General features: G+C 34.5%; 3 protein-coding genes across 5 annotated transcripts; 1 reads left to right on the top strand and 2 right to left on the bottom strand.

The window, feature by feature from the left end:
- The first annotated feature begins 1,545 nt into the window (after window positions 1–1,545).
- On the top strand, window positions 1,546–2,603 carry LOC130985190 (protein TIFY 5A). The gene is made up of 3 exons (XM_057908018.1): window positions 1,546–1,822; window positions 1,918–2,011; window positions 2,108–2,603. The coding sequence occupies exons 1-3, from the start codon at window positions 1,743–1,745 to the stop codon at window positions 2,300–2,302; spliced, it is 369 nt and encodes a 122-aa protein (XP_057764001.1). The 5' UTR covers window positions 1,546–1,742; the 3' UTR covers window positions 2,303–2,603.
- A 2,411-nt stretch (window positions 2,604–5,014) lies between these two features.
- Window positions 5,015–8,659, bottom strand: LOC130985188 (glycolate oxidase). 3 transcript variants are annotated; one of them, XM_057908017.1, is made up of 11 exons: window positions 8,410–8,659; window positions 7,636–7,797; window positions 7,212–7,336; window positions 6,990–7,036; window positions 6,755–6,832; window positions 6,290–6,414; window positions 6,098–6,164; window positions 5,941–6,003; window positions 5,772–5,841; window positions 5,477–5,682; window positions 5,015–5,382 (listed from the first exon to the last, which is right to left on the bottom strand). In XM_057908017.1, the coding sequence occupies exons 2-11, from the start codon at window positions 7,788–7,790 to the stop codon at window positions 5,191–5,193; spliced, it is 1,128 nt and encodes a 375-aa protein (XP_057764000.1). In that variant the 5' UTR covers window positions 7,791–7,797; window positions 8,410–8,659; the 3' UTR covers window positions 5,015–5,190. The 3 variants fall into 3 exon arrangements, with proteins under 3 accessions (XP_057764000.1, XP_057763998.1, XP_057763999.1); XM_057908015.1 differs by having other exon boundaries at window positions 8,520–8,625; XM_057908016.1 differs by having other exon boundaries at window positions 8,328–8,589.
- Window positions 8,660–11,397: 2,738 nt separating this feature from the next.
- Window positions 11,398–13,311, bottom strand: LOC130985187 (receptor like protein 29-like). Its single transcript, XM_057908014.1, has one exon. It carries the CDS (start codon window positions 12,941–12,943, stop codon window positions 11,525–11,527), a length of 1,419 nt encoding a protein of 472 aa, XP_057763997.1. The 5' UTR covers window positions 12,944–13,311; the 3' UTR covers window positions 11,398–11,524.
- Window positions 13,312–15,610: the final 2,299 nt, after the last annotated feature.

Below are 15,610 nucleotides of genomic sequence, written 5' to 3'. Positions count from 1 at the left end.
ATTATCCCTTATAAGATTATCGTTATTAACTTTTATTACTAGTAATATACTCTCTCGGTCATGGTCTAATAAATTCGTTTTCCTTTTTGGGACGTCCTACTAGAATAATCTCATTTTTCATTTTGAGTAAAAAAAAATGTATTTAATTAATTGTTGTGAATCACACAATTTTCCTCCTAAAAAATAAGTATTTTAATCTTCGTGTTCAGAAGAAGTAAGCCTATATATTAGAGTGAGACGAAAGAAGTATATCATATTATCTGAAAAATATATCAGGAGATTAATGCAAATTATTGAACTTTCAACAAATTCTCATTTTACACACAAATTTTAAAATCATTATTAAAATAACTCAATTATTAATTTTTTCTTTTCATACTCGCCAATTTTTCGGCCAAACTTTAGGTCTAGAATGATGTCGTCTCCATCCATCTATATAATACAACATCGGTTCTATTTTTTCACAACTTTGGGCATTATGTATATTTAAGGTATTTTTTTATTAAAATACGAGCATAATACTAATAATAACGAACAATATTTTCATAGATTATATAGTTTCAATATATCACAAAACTTTTTTTGGACATTCCGTATATTTAAGACATTTTTTATTAAAAGACAAGCATAATAATAATAATAATAATAACAAACAACATGTTCATAGATTATATATTTTCTATATATTACAAATTAGTTTCAATACATTATAATTTTTTTTAGCATTTCATACATATTAGGCATTTTTTATTAAAAGACAAGTATAATAGTAATAATAACAAACAATATTTCATAGATTATATAGTTTTAAGTAACAAAATTATCCTTAAATTAAGTATATATGAGAGAATATAATAACCAAATACTCTTTTATAAAATAAAATTATTTTATAATAGGTATAATCATATATCTATATATATTTTAAAATTAAAAAAAAAAACTCAAAATTTTGGAGGGGGCTCTAGCCCCCCGGCTCCGTCCCTGGGTGAGTGTATAAACTGAGAAAAAATAAATAATTAAATAAATTTAATAATTTTATGTGTAGAATGAGAATTTATTGTAAGTTTAGTGATTTAATGTAATTAACCCATTTATAATGAGTCAAAATTCGTCTTAGTCCCGATGCAATTAATTGAGATAGCATTTCAAGCGAAACTAGGACGAAAGAATAAAATCACAATTTCCTACAAAAAAAGTACGAATGTATTCATCACACCCATTAATTACGGCGCTAATAATATTTATCCACATAATTACGTAAACTAAAATCCAATTACGATAAGTAAAATTTACTAAAAATGAGTGGAGAAAATAGGAGGAAAGGAGCTGGTAACAGTGGGGCAAGCACGTGCGAAATTACGAAAGTGAAGCGGTGCAAAAATAAAGGGAGCATGTCTAATTCCAGTACTGGAAGATAGCGGTTGCTGCGGGATAGAGAACTCATGTAACACGTGATACATATTTATTTTACTCACATTTTTTCTGCTGTCCTTTTCTTTTTCGATATTTCTTTTCTTTTTCTTTTTCTTTTTTGCGTGGGGGGCATGCCGTATGCGTTGCGTGTTTAAATTATATTCCTATTTATAAGAATCGCAACCACCGCTGCTTTTCTCCTTCAAACTCACTTCCTTAAATCCCAACTCTCAACACTCACATCTCCCCCTCATCTTTCCTTCTGCTTCTCTCTCCTCTCTCTCTCTCTCTCACACACACAAACCCTAATTAGATTCATCACTTGATCATGAAGCGCAACTGCAATTTGGAGCTTCGGCTCGTAACGCCTTCCGTCTCCTTCCATCTAGCTGATCGCAGCGACTCCATGTAAGTCTCTCTCTCTCTCTCTCTCTCTAGATCTCTCTCTCTCTCTCTATGAGTAATGACTAATTGTATTCGCGCTATATTTTTCAATTGAAAAGGTTGGATATGAATGAAGAGAGTCCGTACAATACGCAGCAGCTAACAATTTTCTACAATGGCAAAATTGCTTCATGCGATGCTACAGAACTTCAGGTAATAAATAGTTCGCATCATTTTTTTTTTTAATTTCGATATCCGAAATCATTAGGCGGAATATTAATTAATGTAAAAATTTTGACGATGGCGCAGGCTAGAGCGATCATATCGCTGGCGAGTCGAGAAGCGGAGGAAAAATCGAGCAGGAATTCGCCGCCGCCGCCGCTGAATTCGCCGGTGTACAGCGCGGCGACTGGTATGTCGATGAAGAGGTCGCTGAAGAGATTCCTGGAGAAGAGAAAGAGTAGGGCTCAATCAATGTCGCCATACCTGATTACCAGACAGTAATTAATGATTGGTTAATTACTACTAGTAATTAGTAATTAGATATTGGAATATTTTGGCGCGAGTTTGGATTTTATTGATTTTAATATTGTTTGTTGTCGTTGATGGATAGGCGACTGGGCTGCGACCAGATTAGACGCATATTAAGTTAAGCTAATTAATTATTGCGTTTGGGATGTTTAGCAATGTTTGATGAAATTAATATAATCTATATTCAATGTAAATTAGTTAGAGTTGTTGTTACGAGTATTCCTTGCTGGGAATTTCATTTACTTATATAGTACTCCATTTTTTAAGAAATTAATATTGTTGTTGCACTTCTGCTTTAGCTTGGTATTTCTCTTTAATTAGTACTAGCTTGTAATATAATACTACACCTTTTTTTTTTTTTGAGAACATATAATCCTACACCTTAATTTTTCATCTTATTGGGATTATTTGTAATGACTGCTATGAGATATCAAGAGACAAAATATTAACCTCCTCCACAAATTAAAAATTACATATATTGGGAGTGGTTTAAAATGAGTTCACGTATTTATTGTATAAAATAAAAATAATTTTAATTTTTAGATCACGAAAATTTATGTTGAATTCATGATTTTGCTGAATAAATTAACAGTCCAAAGTTCAAATCTTATAAACGAGGAAAATTTTATTTTTTAAACTCACAATTTTTTCAGAGCAATTCATAACTACTCGTTTTATACCCTAAATATGGTTTTTATAATAATCACTATATGTATAATTAAAGATCATCAAATCATTAATTGACTTGACAGTGTTATGGACTACCATATCAATATTTCATCATTACTACTCCCTCCGTCTCACGAATCTTGACACGTTTTTTTTTTTTTTGTCGTCCCACGAATCTTGACACATTTTCAAATAAGGTAATAACTACATTTTTTCTCATACTTTATCACTTTTATACTTTATTAACTATATACTTAAAACACTAATCTACAACTCCTTAATCCTCGTGTTGAAATCAAATGTGTCAAGATTCGTGGGACAGAGGGAGTATATGATTATAGATTTAGTGCTTGTTTGGTTCAAGTAGAGTAATGGAAATGTAATCAAATAAAGGGGTGAAATGATAACAATAACGATAGAAATGGAGTATTATTTTTATTGGATGTTTAGTTTAACGATAGAAAGGAATCATTAGTAAGGGATTCATTTCTTTTGTCTCCCCTCTATTTTGAGGGTAACAAATTAGGCGATTGGATTGCATTCAAGTATAAGGCAGGGGCGGATCCAAGATTTGTCGATAGGGGGGACTGAACTCGAAGATATTGAACAGGGGTTCGGGGGCTACCCGAGCCAAAATTTTCAGGAAGTTTGTACAATTCATTTTTATGTGTAAATAGAAATTTAATGAATTTAGGATTAAAATTCAATCACCAACTATAATAAACAATTATTCTCTTTTATTGATTCAATAACATATGCTAACGCTACCCCTGCAAACTGTACCATTATAGTTGAAAGAATATAAAAAACTACATCTATAAATATATATTTTTAAAAATAATCTATCTTCTACAAGAATAAATTACTAATTTTTATTTTTATGTTCAAAGATTTTTTTTTTTTTGAAAGTTGGATTAGGCTAAAATTGAACTATGTAGATATTAGGCTAAATATATTTTATATATATATATATATATATATATATATATATATAGGACAAAATTTTGGGAGCCCAGTACAGGCTGTACAGCCCCTACATAAGATCCGCCCCTGGTATAAGTGGGATAGTTAATGAGGTATTCTCCCGTGCAACTGGTTTCTGAATGATACTACTTCAACATACAAATGACACTTGAAATGACACTACTTCAACATACAAATGACACTTGAAGATCTTCAAGTGTCATTTGGAAATGTTCAAGTGTCATTTTACGAATGAAATAGTGTCATTCTGGAAACCAATTGCATGGTGCAACCGGTTGCACAAGAGTATTTGTGATAGTTAATTTATTACTCGAACCAAACATGGGCTTAAGGCATCTTCTTTCCTACGAATTATCTCCATAATCTTCGATTCTTATTTATCTTAATTTTTCATTCATGTCTTCTTAATTTTATATGTTACTTCTAATATTTATATTATAATTGTTATTAAATCCACAAAATTTACAATTTTTACCTTAATCGAATGCATGGTTGCATTGAATCCATAAATTATTATCTTAAATAGATGATTTGCAAAATATATAATATATATAATTGAAATGGAGAGAGTGATACTATTTGATTATTTTCAGTGGAATTCTAAAACAAAACAGTTTATTAATTAAGGAGCAAGTTTTAACAGAGACGTAAGTATGAGTACGTATATACTGATTGTATTTGCACCCACTGCAATAAGCCTAAGTGTCTTTTATAGGCAACCACTAAAAAATTATACATTTAATTCTAAAATTTCAAAATTGTGTAACCCTCCATCTTTAAAAAAAAATAATAAATAAAAAAATTGTTTAACCCTAGTATTCTTTATCCTCATTTAATCTTAATTCCCCCTGTCGACAACTGAAAATATAGGGCCTCCGAGTCCAACAACATTTTACATGAAATATTAAAAAATTATAAAATGATTCTGAAAATATTTCAAGTATTTTTAACGATCCCCCCCATGAAATTAATTGGCCCATAATTTTGAATTTCACTAATGATAAAGCAACAGCCTTTTTCCTTGACCAAGTCAAGAAAAGAAAGTGGTTTTGGAATAAAAATTATTGTGCATATCCGACACAACATAACACGTTTGGCACAAAACAACAACATACAAACACAAATGAGATGATGATACGAGGTGGTTTCTCTTCACTTTCTTGAGTTCCCACACTTCCTTCTTCGCATATCTACGGTTGTTGCAACACTCACAAACGCGGTGCAACACGAGGACTTCCCGTGTCCCACGGCGCCACGACATGGGCGCGCGTGATTTCCTTTATCGAGCGACACCCACTCAGCGCCATCGTCAGCTCCAGCTCATCACGCAGCATCCCGATGGCTTTCTTCACGCCCGCCTCGCCGCCAGCCGCCAGCGCGAAAACTACCGGCCTTCCGATCTTCCATATTCACAACGAAATAACACCTCATTTTTCAACACACCAAAACTAACAAAAAGGGGCAAAAATGAGCAGTTGAAGTCTCCACACTTACAAAAACACCAGACGCCCCGAGTGCTAGCGCTTTGAAGACGTCGGTTCCACGCCTGATCCCGCCGTCTAGGAAAACAGGAACTCTGCCCTCCGCAGCTCTCACTACCTCCTCCAAGGCCATGATGGTTGCAGGAACATAATCGAGCTGTCGAGCTCCGTGGTTCGACACAATGATCCCGGCTACCCCTGCTTGTACGGCCAGGCTTGCTAACATTGTGCAAACAAGTAAAAGCAGACGACATTAGAGCACGCCCCCCCGGCTAGAAAATAGAAAGTTTCTCGAAGATCAGCCCTACCGTCCTCAGCAGTTAGCACACCCTTCACTAGAATCGGCAACTTAGTTATCGTTTGAAGCCACTTCACATCCTGTGTGGATTCAATCACACCAAATAGTTCAATTTCTTTGTAGTGTTTTTGTCCCAACCATTTCTTGCAAGAATTGTATGAGCAGAAGAGTGTTCTTACCTTCCAGTTAAGGGAACGGTCGACTTGACCAGCAACGTACGTAGCTAGTCCAGAGTCGTTCGTCTGCAGTCATCCCAAGATTGTTTTACTGATATTGAAGCATACACAATGAGAGAAACCAAAACTCCAATTATGAAATAATTTTGAAATTACTCACCCTGTCTATAGAGCCAAGATCCAAGCCTTCGAAATTTTTTAGTGTCAAGTGGGGTGGCAATGCAAATCTGTTGGACATAAATAAAGCTTTAGTTGGTTAAGTAACACTAGCTGAAGCAAGAGAAGAAACTGATATTGTGATAGCAAAAGCACTTGATATGATCAATAAGTGTGGAAACATTTTGGAAATCACCTGTTCTTGATATCAGCTTCCCTTCGTCCGAGCCTTGGAGTATCGACTGTAAGAGCAATTGCCTTGAAACCAGCCTTTTCAGCCCTTCTCACAAGTTGTTGAACAATGTTCCTGTCTTTTAAAACCTACATTCAATGTAAGAGATCTCTGATTAGTTCAAATACTTTGGAGTTAAGAAGATATAATATAAACATCAAACAGAATTTCCTAAGTTTCAACTCTCTAGATTCCAGGAAAAAAAGGAAGATATGACTTCAGCTGGCAAAAAAAAGTGTAGAAGGGAATCACCAGAAAAAAAAAAAGAGTGAAACAGAGTAAAATTTATGTAGCAATCATTGGTAGAATGGTAAAGCAACTTAACAGTACTGAAAATCTACGCGTAGTAGCAATTAGATCATATGCTGATCAAATTGAGAAGCAATATTTGGTGAATAAATGGAGAACAAAGACAAAACTCCAACTCACGTAGAGCTGAAAGAATTGAATGCCAGGTCCAGTTGAGGCGACTTCTTCTACGCTGGAAGTGGCCCATGAGGATAATGTCTATTACCAACGAAACATCTGTTAGTAGCAGCATGGTTTCAAAAATATAGCAATAATAATGTCAAAGTTTTCTGCTTTCCTTCCCCAAGTCTTAAACCATTTATAGTAGATACTTAAAACAAGGGAAAGCAAACGAGAAAAGAATCGAAATCCACACCATGATAGTGCCAGTAGCTGCTGCTGCTCTTGCTGTGGCAAGCTCACCTGCAGCAAAGTGGTATTTCAGTTCAGGAAAAGAAACCAGAAAAAAAAATTATCAGAGGTTTTATGAGCAAAGCCTACTACACCTTCAGATGAAGTACAAACACTAAGAAATCGAAGCAAAATGTTAGTATATACCAATTGCCAAAGTTGGCAAGTCCAGAGAAGCTATCTGTACCTTCAGGGTGTGCCATTTTCTGCATTGCTGTCGGAGCAACCATGATCGGCATTGAGATTTTGTATCCCAAAACGGTTGTAATTGTATCGATCTTGCTAACATCAATCAGAATGCGAGGGCGAAACCTATGTCAATGATAGAATTCCAGAGAAAAAGATTGGAAAATGCCGAAGAAATCATTCTAATTGCCAGGCTTCTCCAAGTAAATACCACAAAAGAAAGTTTCGCACAATTGGGAACAAAATTGATTTCAAAGGCCAAGACATAAGATTATATCACATATCCTGCCATATTCTTTTCCTCATCAGAGTTCTTGAAAGAAATGCAATGCTATAATATCCTCATTCTAGAGAAAGTGAAGATAAAAAAGACCTAAAAACACAGAGAAATGTTCACATGAGCACACTTAGAGTAGAGACATTACAGTATCCTAGAAAAGGCGTTGCGGTTTTCTTGGAGAGTCCACTGGTCCTCAGCGCCAGACGCATAATAATCGTACACCATCTTGGGCAATTTCTCCCTGGCAATGGGCTCAAACTCCATAACATTGGTAATGTTTTCCATTTTCCAGGAAGTCATGCCACCTCTGCATCATCATCAACAAGCAATCAATTATCATAAAGCTTAAACTACAGAAATGCTGCAAACACTGCAAATATCATAGACAAATTCAAGGAATTACTGGAATCAGTCGAAAAAATGAGCCATTACCAAACAATAAACAGAAATTTCAAGCCTAGTATTGAAACCCCCAAAGCCCTCACTCATTAATAAATACACACATTGATAGCAGAAACCCCATGAAAAAGAAGAATTCCTCCAAAAAGGGGCCTTCTCGAACAGAGTTGCGAGGAGGTCCAGATTTAAGTCATGAAATCAATTAATCGAGAAATTAAATAATTAGCAATTCAAGAGCAATTGATTCCGCCCGCAAAGACCATGATTTGGAGATGACACGAATGATTATCCATAAAGTGTTACAAAGGTGACGAGTTAGTCCAGTTGTGATCAATCACGTAAATCCTGAAAGCATAAAACCCTTGAAAGTCCAAACACACACACACAACAGTATATATAATCAGCTCAAATGAGGGAACATCGATCATATTCACGCACATTGAAAAGCACAAAAAAGAAAAAAGATTCAGTCGAGTTTTCTTGTAGTCGGTTAAGGAATATCAAAGGAACAGTAGAGTACCGAGAATAAAGCAAAAGGCGGCTAGAACAACACTCTATCACAGCAAAGCCAAAGCAATTTCAAGTATCGGAGAGAGAGAGAGAGAGAGGAGTTCAAAGATGATACGCAGCTGAGATTTGAGCAGTCCAACCAAAATATGGAATGCTATATTGATACGACCAAGACAATTTACACAAGGAAATAACCGTTTTCGTTGCTGATTTTTTAGTAATAAATTTATAATACCAATATATACCATCATTATTCCAAAAATATGTACCATCATTGATTCATTATTGTATAAATAAATTGGCAGCGAATTATTGAACTGCCACGTCACGGGGCAACTTTTCCACAAACAACTACGTTTTCAAATTGGCCTTGTTTGTCGAGTGCTTTATGCTTATATTATTTTTATCTTTTTAATACCCTACAACATGGTGCTAGAAACAAATGATAATTAGATTAATGTAATACTCCCTTTTATTCATTATACATGTCGTCTTTAGCTATTGCACATAGATTAATAACATATATTTTACTAACATTAACCTTAATTAATGTTAATTAATCATTAATAAGAACATAAATAAGGTTAACTTAATCTCAATTACAATTCTTCCATTGTAGCTTATTTTATTTTATTTTTCAACGTTAATAAATATACTTAATTTAATAAGGTTAACTTTGGAAGAGTATTATAAAACTTCATATAATTTACAAATAATTAATTTTACAAGACCTTCTATATAATGAATAGGAGGGAGTATATTTTTTGGGCATGAGAAACAAATATTTTGGAAGGTCAAAACCAGCAACATTTAGTCTTATATATTAATTACTCTATCATTAAATTAATGTATGTATATAAATTTTATTTTTGTGTGATTAGTGAGGTCCCGGGTTCAAACCCTACTGCTCCCCCTCCCCAACTCCCCCAAGTCAATATATATATATATGTGTGTGTGTGTGTGTGTGTGTTTGTTCATAGGATCTAGTTTTCACCGTAAGATAGAGTTTACACTTGATCCTTCCACTATATATATATATATATATATATATATATATATATATATATATAATTTATCACTTTCCTTTTTGATAAGTAAAACATCAATTTATTTGTTGAAGGATAACATTTTACCAAAAGTGCAGGTTTACACACAACAAACGAGATATATGCAGCCTACCGCGGCCCATCACCAACATTTAATTCACGAAAAATCATTTTTTTTTCTTTTTTTTTTTTGAAAAAAAAAAGTCATTTTATCGGTACCCTAATTTCTTATCAAATTTTTTTTTTCTTATCAATTTTGGTAACTTAGTGTCTCTTAAAAAATTGTACCCTTCCGTCAAAAATTAAAATAAAAATTGTACCCTATCATATTATTATTTCGGTCCTCTAGAGTTTTATAATTTCGAATATTACTATATTACGAACCACAACTTAATTATAATAAGATGGAAAATTTTGGTCAGTCAATTTCTTCATTGTACAAATATTTTAATAAAGTTATGAAAATGAGATAATATGTACGGACGATACCGAAAAATTCAAGATCTATAAATTACCAAAAATAATTTTGTCTTTAATTAAATGCACATGCAGATAGAGAAGAGGATAGGATATAATATTAGTTCAATTTGCCGCTTGGGTAATAGAATTGAATTCTACTCAATCTGCCATTATCAAAGAAAGCATTCATGTCAAATAATTTTTGTTTTTTGTGCCAAAGATAAGATTAACCAATTAATAATTCAGACCAGAAACTTTAAATTATTTCAAGAGCCTCTCATGGCCTATTCTCATCGCTAAATTGAATATGTCAAAATTTTAATGTTTGAATTATATGCCATAAAATTGCAGGTGGCCTCAGATTTTTCACACGCACTGAAAGAAAAGCATGAAATTTTGATTGAAAAGAAAAATTACAGAATCCTCATTCATTAATTGAAAACAAAAGTACTGCTAATTTCAAATAACATTGAGTGGGTTATAATAAGGGAAATTAAAAACTTAATGTATACAAGAAATGTGACTATAATATTGGAATATGAATTGAACCATTTTGTTAGGAAATGGGCAATATAATTACTCAGCCCAAACCTATCAGGACTTGTTTTGGGCCCAACCCAAGTTAGGCCGAATCGAACAAACCCAACTAGAGAAAAGCCCAAATAGGAAGAGACAGTGGCCCAGTTTCATTTTCTGAAATTACTTTAAACCCCCAAATAGCATCCAATCAATAAGTATGTAGAAAATCCAAAAAAAACAAAATAATTGAACTTTGTAAGGCAAAAGTCCCGTCTTATGCTCCTTTTTTAGCAAGTCAGAAATCAGAAATAATCTGACTTTTCTCTACACACATTACGACACTTCCTGCTTTGGATTCTGACTTCTGAATAAAGATTTTCCCAACAAAGTAACAATTTCTGATGGGACTCAACCAACTCCTTAAAAACAACTTTTTAAATGGAGGCAAATAATCTAAACAGTAATATTAACATTAAAATAACAAGTTAAATTGCAACAAGTTTTTTGTTTTTTGTTTTTTTCTTAAATGTTGCAACTACATCACGATTTCTCAATTTTTATAATAAAAATATAAAGTTTATGCGTGGAGACACTTAAGCGAAGTCTATTGATAATACGTTTCTTCTCAAATCAATAGGTCGATGGTTCGAATCACTTATAAGACGATGTTTTCATTAAATTTAAAAGTAAATTTTTTATGAGATGTTATAATTGTAGAAAATAATAAAAGTCCATATGCAATGGCAACATTTAAAAATGACTAAATATGAGAATTTTGTATGTCGCAACATGTAATAACTTTCATGGATACCATTACTTTGCAAATTTCCTCTCAATGAGTGTCCATTTGTAATTTGTTTTTGTTTTTTTCTTTTATTTAACTTAGTTCTTATTTCATCATATTTGTGAATATTGATAAACGATGAGACATACTCGTTGTTTAGTCTTTGAAAAGACATGTTGAGATCAAGAATTTGATGAAAAATTGTGTTAAATTTAGCAATTAAACTAGCACATCTCAAATTTCAACATAGCTTTAATTACACAACAATCATAAAAAAATAAAAATAAATAAAAATCTCAGAGAGTGGATACAGAAATTCATGAGGCTAGCAACAAAAAAAGCAACGACACAAATTCAAAGAAAAGCACAAGTTTGGTATCGGAATCACGGTGATCCGAGCTGGTATCATCATCACCATACAGATCCGGCTTCAAATTTGCAGAACGATCCCCGCGGTTTGTGTGATCTGCCGCCATTGTTTTGTTGCTAGGCGCAGCAAATATCACAGTATCACAGCTAGGGTTCTGCAACAATCTCGAGCTCATATTGCTCGTCCTCACCGCCACATCCGCGCACAAGCCGTCGTTTTCGCGAATATCGAGGCGCTGCCCGATCCTGTTCATGAAATCCTGCGGAAACAGCAGCCGACCGCTGAGATGATTCCTGCTCAAATTCAAGGTATCGAGGCTCCGCAGCGCGCCGATCTCCGCTGGAACCGCGCCGTCGAGGCGGTTGTCGTCGAGCGACAACGCCGTTAGGTTGGTCAGGCTCGAGAAGACGCTCGGGATCGGGCCGTAAAGCGCGCAGCGCGATAAGCTCAGAACGGCGAGGCGAGTGAGTGAGCCTGTGATCGAAGGGAATTTTGAATTTAATGGATTGGCATCCATTATTAGGTACTGTAACTGCTGCATTCCCGATAGATTTTCATGGATGGGACCTGTGAATGAGTTGTGGCTCAGATCCAACAGATTGAGCCTCCTCAATTTCCCCAACTCCGGCGGCGGAGCTCCTCGGAGTTCGTTCCAGCTCAAATCGATCTTCTCGAGGGAGGCGAGGTCGCCGATCGAGCTCGGCAGCGTTTCCTGCAAGGAATTCAAGCTGAGATCGAGGATCGTGAGCTTCTCCATGGCTCCGATTTCTCGAGGAATCGGACCGGTGAAGTTGTTGTGGCTGAGAACGAGCTGCTGCAGGTTAACGAGATCCCCAATTTGCTTAGGGATTTGGCCGCTGAGATTGTTCTGCGACAGGCACAACGTTTTCAGAGATGCGAGGTTCGAGATTGTGGAAGGAATCTCTCCGATTAGGGCGGGATTGGAGTCGAGAGTCAAGTGCTCCAATGAGGAGAGAGATTGGAAGAGGAGTCTGTTCAGAGAAACGGGTGAATCGGTGAAGCAGTTGATGAGAGAGAGAGTTCGGAGGTAGGGCAGTTTGAGGAGAGAGAGGGAGATTCTCGCAGAAGATTTACACGGCGGGGAAACGACGTCGTCGCCGACGTGAATCTTGGTGACGTGGAAGACGGAGGTTTCTTCCATAAGCCCACACTCCACTCCCGGCCACGGCGTATCGGTGCATGGCAGCGGGTGCATCTCCGCCCAAGTGGGGTCCTCCAAGAGCGACCCCATCACCTCAAACAGCCCAAACAGCTCCCCCTCCTCCATCCCTGCGCCGCCGTCGTAACACGCCGCTCCGCCGCAAAAGACAAGAATCGCCACGACGAAAAGGTACGCGGAAGCCATATAATATACGCAACAAATGTTTTTTTTTTCAGAGTGAATGTTGTGTTAGTACATGAATTTGTGAAAAAAGTGTGTTTGAGAATGAAGAATTTAATGTTGGGGGCAATGAGAAATTCATGTGTTAGTGTGTGAGGTAGGTCAGTGATAAGGCTGCATGCAAAGCCCTAAGAAAAGGGGAAAATGTTTGCCGAATTAGGAAGTGAGAGAGCGATAGCATGCAGAGAGAGGATAGGGACACAGTTGCCATTTATGAAGACAGTCAAAGTTAAAAGTGATGTTCAAAACGACTGTGTTGTAATATGATGGGACACCTCTCTCTTGCCTTGATACAGACATGCCACTGCACCCAGTTCTTGGTAGACTCTATGCTTCCAAAAAAATGTTGGTAACTTTGTAGTGGCATCAATGAAATAGTGAGGAGAGAGATAAATTATTTTGATATATTTAAAAAATAAAAAATGAATGAAAACAAATTATAGTAATTATTTTGATATATTCTATCCATGAATATAACATCTTCATGTATAAATACATGAAAATGTTATATACTTTTTGTGGACGGAGAAAATATTATTCATTGATCCTGCGAATCTTGAGCAGTATTTATTTTCAGGTTGTCCCGCGAAACTTGAGCACTTTCTTTATATGACAAAAGTTTTTTCCTTTATTCATTTTTTCATCTATCACACTTAACACACAAAATATTAACTCCTTAAAACTCGTGCTAAAAAAAATTGCTCGAGTTTCGTGGGACAGAGGGAGTATTATTCACTAATAGGTAAAGAGAGTGGAACCAAATTTTAAAAATTGTTACTTCATCTGTCTCATTGATAATCATTCACTTTCCTTTTTCGTCTGTCTCAATGATAATGGCTTATTCCCAAAATGAAATCATTTACTCGCACAAAAAGTGGTGGGTTCTACCACATTTTATCACTTTTATCATTTAATTATTCTTTTTCTTAATAACCTTGTCGAACAATAATGAGTCGTTATTAATGAGATGGAGCTGAGTATAATTTTAAACCGATACTCGCGTCCGACTTTTGTGGCCAATTCGACTTTTCTTAAAAAAAAGAAAATAAATAAAATCCATGATTCATCATATATATTACAAAATCCACGATTCAGACAAAAATAATTGGGATATTATATATAGAGGATTTGATGAACTTCAAATAAAAGGATATGTGACGTTGTTGTGTTGTCCACAATGTCTAGTCTGCCATGAACGCGTGAACTTGTATGTCTGTAATAATATTTGTATGTGTGCATGCAGGGGCGGAGCCAGACTTTCGATTCAGGGGGGTCCAATTTTTTTAAAAGAAAATTAATAATTAAATAAAAAAATAAAATAAACTAAATTAAATTAAGTTAAAATAAATGATAATCAATAACACAATTCTAATATTATTTAAATTATAAAAAACACATTTTAACAAATTTTCAAGCTCATATTCATGTTACGATGTATTTTACAATAAAATTACTAAATAGGAGTATTGAATATTATATATAGTGCAAATACATGATAAAGTCTCTTTCTATTGGAGAAATTTTTAATTGAAATGTTACGAAACGATGTCGTTTAGGCCTTACAAAAACGTCGTCGTCTTTACTTATCCACGTAAGCTCAAATTCAACACTCTAGCGATCGAAAAAATTGGGGGACGAAATTGCAAAACTTGAAAAAATAGTGATTTAATTCGCCACACTCAAAAGACATTAAAATTGCAAATTCAAAATAGTTTGTGATTTTATTTTCCAAAATCACATGAAACTTTGTAAGGCAAAGTAACATTCAATATCTAATTCAAAAAAGAAATTTCTAGAATCAAATCCAAGCATGATATGCATAAATTAATTATGTGTTTACTTATTATAAACATCGTAACTCTAAAGCTTACATATCAGTTACAATATAAAATAGCTCAACAAGATAATGATGTAGATAAAATTAAATATTTTTTTTATTTTTAATATAAAATTACGAAAATATCCTAGTATTTTTAAAAATCCCAGGGGGGCCCAGTGACCCCCCTGCCCCACCCCTAGCTCCGCCAATGTGTGCATGTATATTGTCTAGTGGTAGAATGGTTAACAACTAAGGTTAAATATCTCAAACTAAATTTTATCATAAAATTATTTTTAAATTTAATTATTAATTTATCAAAATTTATTTATTCCTATATGCATGTGTTGACCTAATAATAATGAGTGAACTTGTAAGTCTTTAATAATATTTGTTTCTCCTATCAATAAACAAAAGATGGCCACACAGGTAGGGGTTGCCTAAATGTATTTTTGAGTAAAATGATATCATTGGTTCTAGTTATCTGAGTGTGGGCATATTGGCCATTACTTTTCTTTAGAAGCCCATTAGATAATAGGCCAATTTATATATTGGGCCTAACCAATATTGCAGAGAAAAAGCCCCAAAACCAACCATTGACCTACATCTATAATAAACTCTTCATATCCTTTTCAATTTCACTATTATTTGGAGTTTTCTTGAAGAACTCAACTTGTTACACGGTTAATAAATTCGTATTAACCAATCCAACTAATCCAGCCAAAAAATCTTGAATTGAAAATTGCTACACACCTACTAGGACATAGTCCAAGAATCTTGATTTTGCACTAAAAACATAGAACTAGCTAAAATAT

Source organism: Salvia miltiorrhiza, chromosome 5 (assembly GCF_028751815.1).
Source record: "Salvia miltiorrhiza cultivar Shanhuang (shh) chromosome 5, IMPLAD_Smil_shh, whole genome shotgun sequence".
In the NCBI taxonomy this organism is placed as follows: domain Eukaryota; kingdom Viridiplantae; phylum Streptophyta; class Magnoliopsida; order Lamiales; family Lamiaceae; genus Salvia; species Salvia miltiorrhiza.
Note: the sequence above shows the minus strand (reverse complement) of the source record. Positions and strands in the feature narration are given on the sequence as shown.

What these genes read in the sequence shown, in the direction of transcription:
- LOC130985190 (XM_057908018.1), top strand. Translation starts at nt 1,743, where the DNA reads ATGAAGCGCAACTGCAATTTGGAGCTTCGGCTCGTAACGCCTTCCGTC. An exon ending in GCTGATCGCAGCGACTCCAT is followed by an intron (nt 1,823 to 1,917) that starts GTAAGTCTCTCT and finishes TCAATTGAAAAG; the next exon opens with GTTGGATATGAATGAAGAGA. An exon ending in GCGATGCTACAGAACTTCAG is followed by an intron (nt 2,012 to 2,107) that starts GTAATAAATAGT and finishes ACGATGGCGCAG; the next exon opens with GCTAGAGCGATCATATCGCT.
- LOC130985188 (XM_057908017.1), bottom strand. Translation starts at nt 7,790, where the DNA reads ATGACTTCCTGGAAAATGGAAAACATTACCAATGTTATGGAGTTTGAG. An exon ending in ACCGTTCCCTTAACTGGAAG is followed by an intron (nt 5,842 to 5,940) that starts GTAAGAACACTC and finishes GAATCCACACAG; the next exon opens with GATGTGAAGTGGCTTCAAAC. An exon ending in TGTGCTAACTGCTGAGGACG is followed by an intron (nt 5,683 to 5,771) that starts GTAGGGCTGATC and finishes GCACAATGTTAG; the next exon opens with CAAGCCTGGCCGTACAAGCA.
- LOC130985187 (XM_057908014.1), bottom strand. Translation starts at nt 12,943, where the DNA reads ATGGCTTCCGCGTACCTTTTCGTCGTGGCGATTCTTGTCTTTTGCGGC.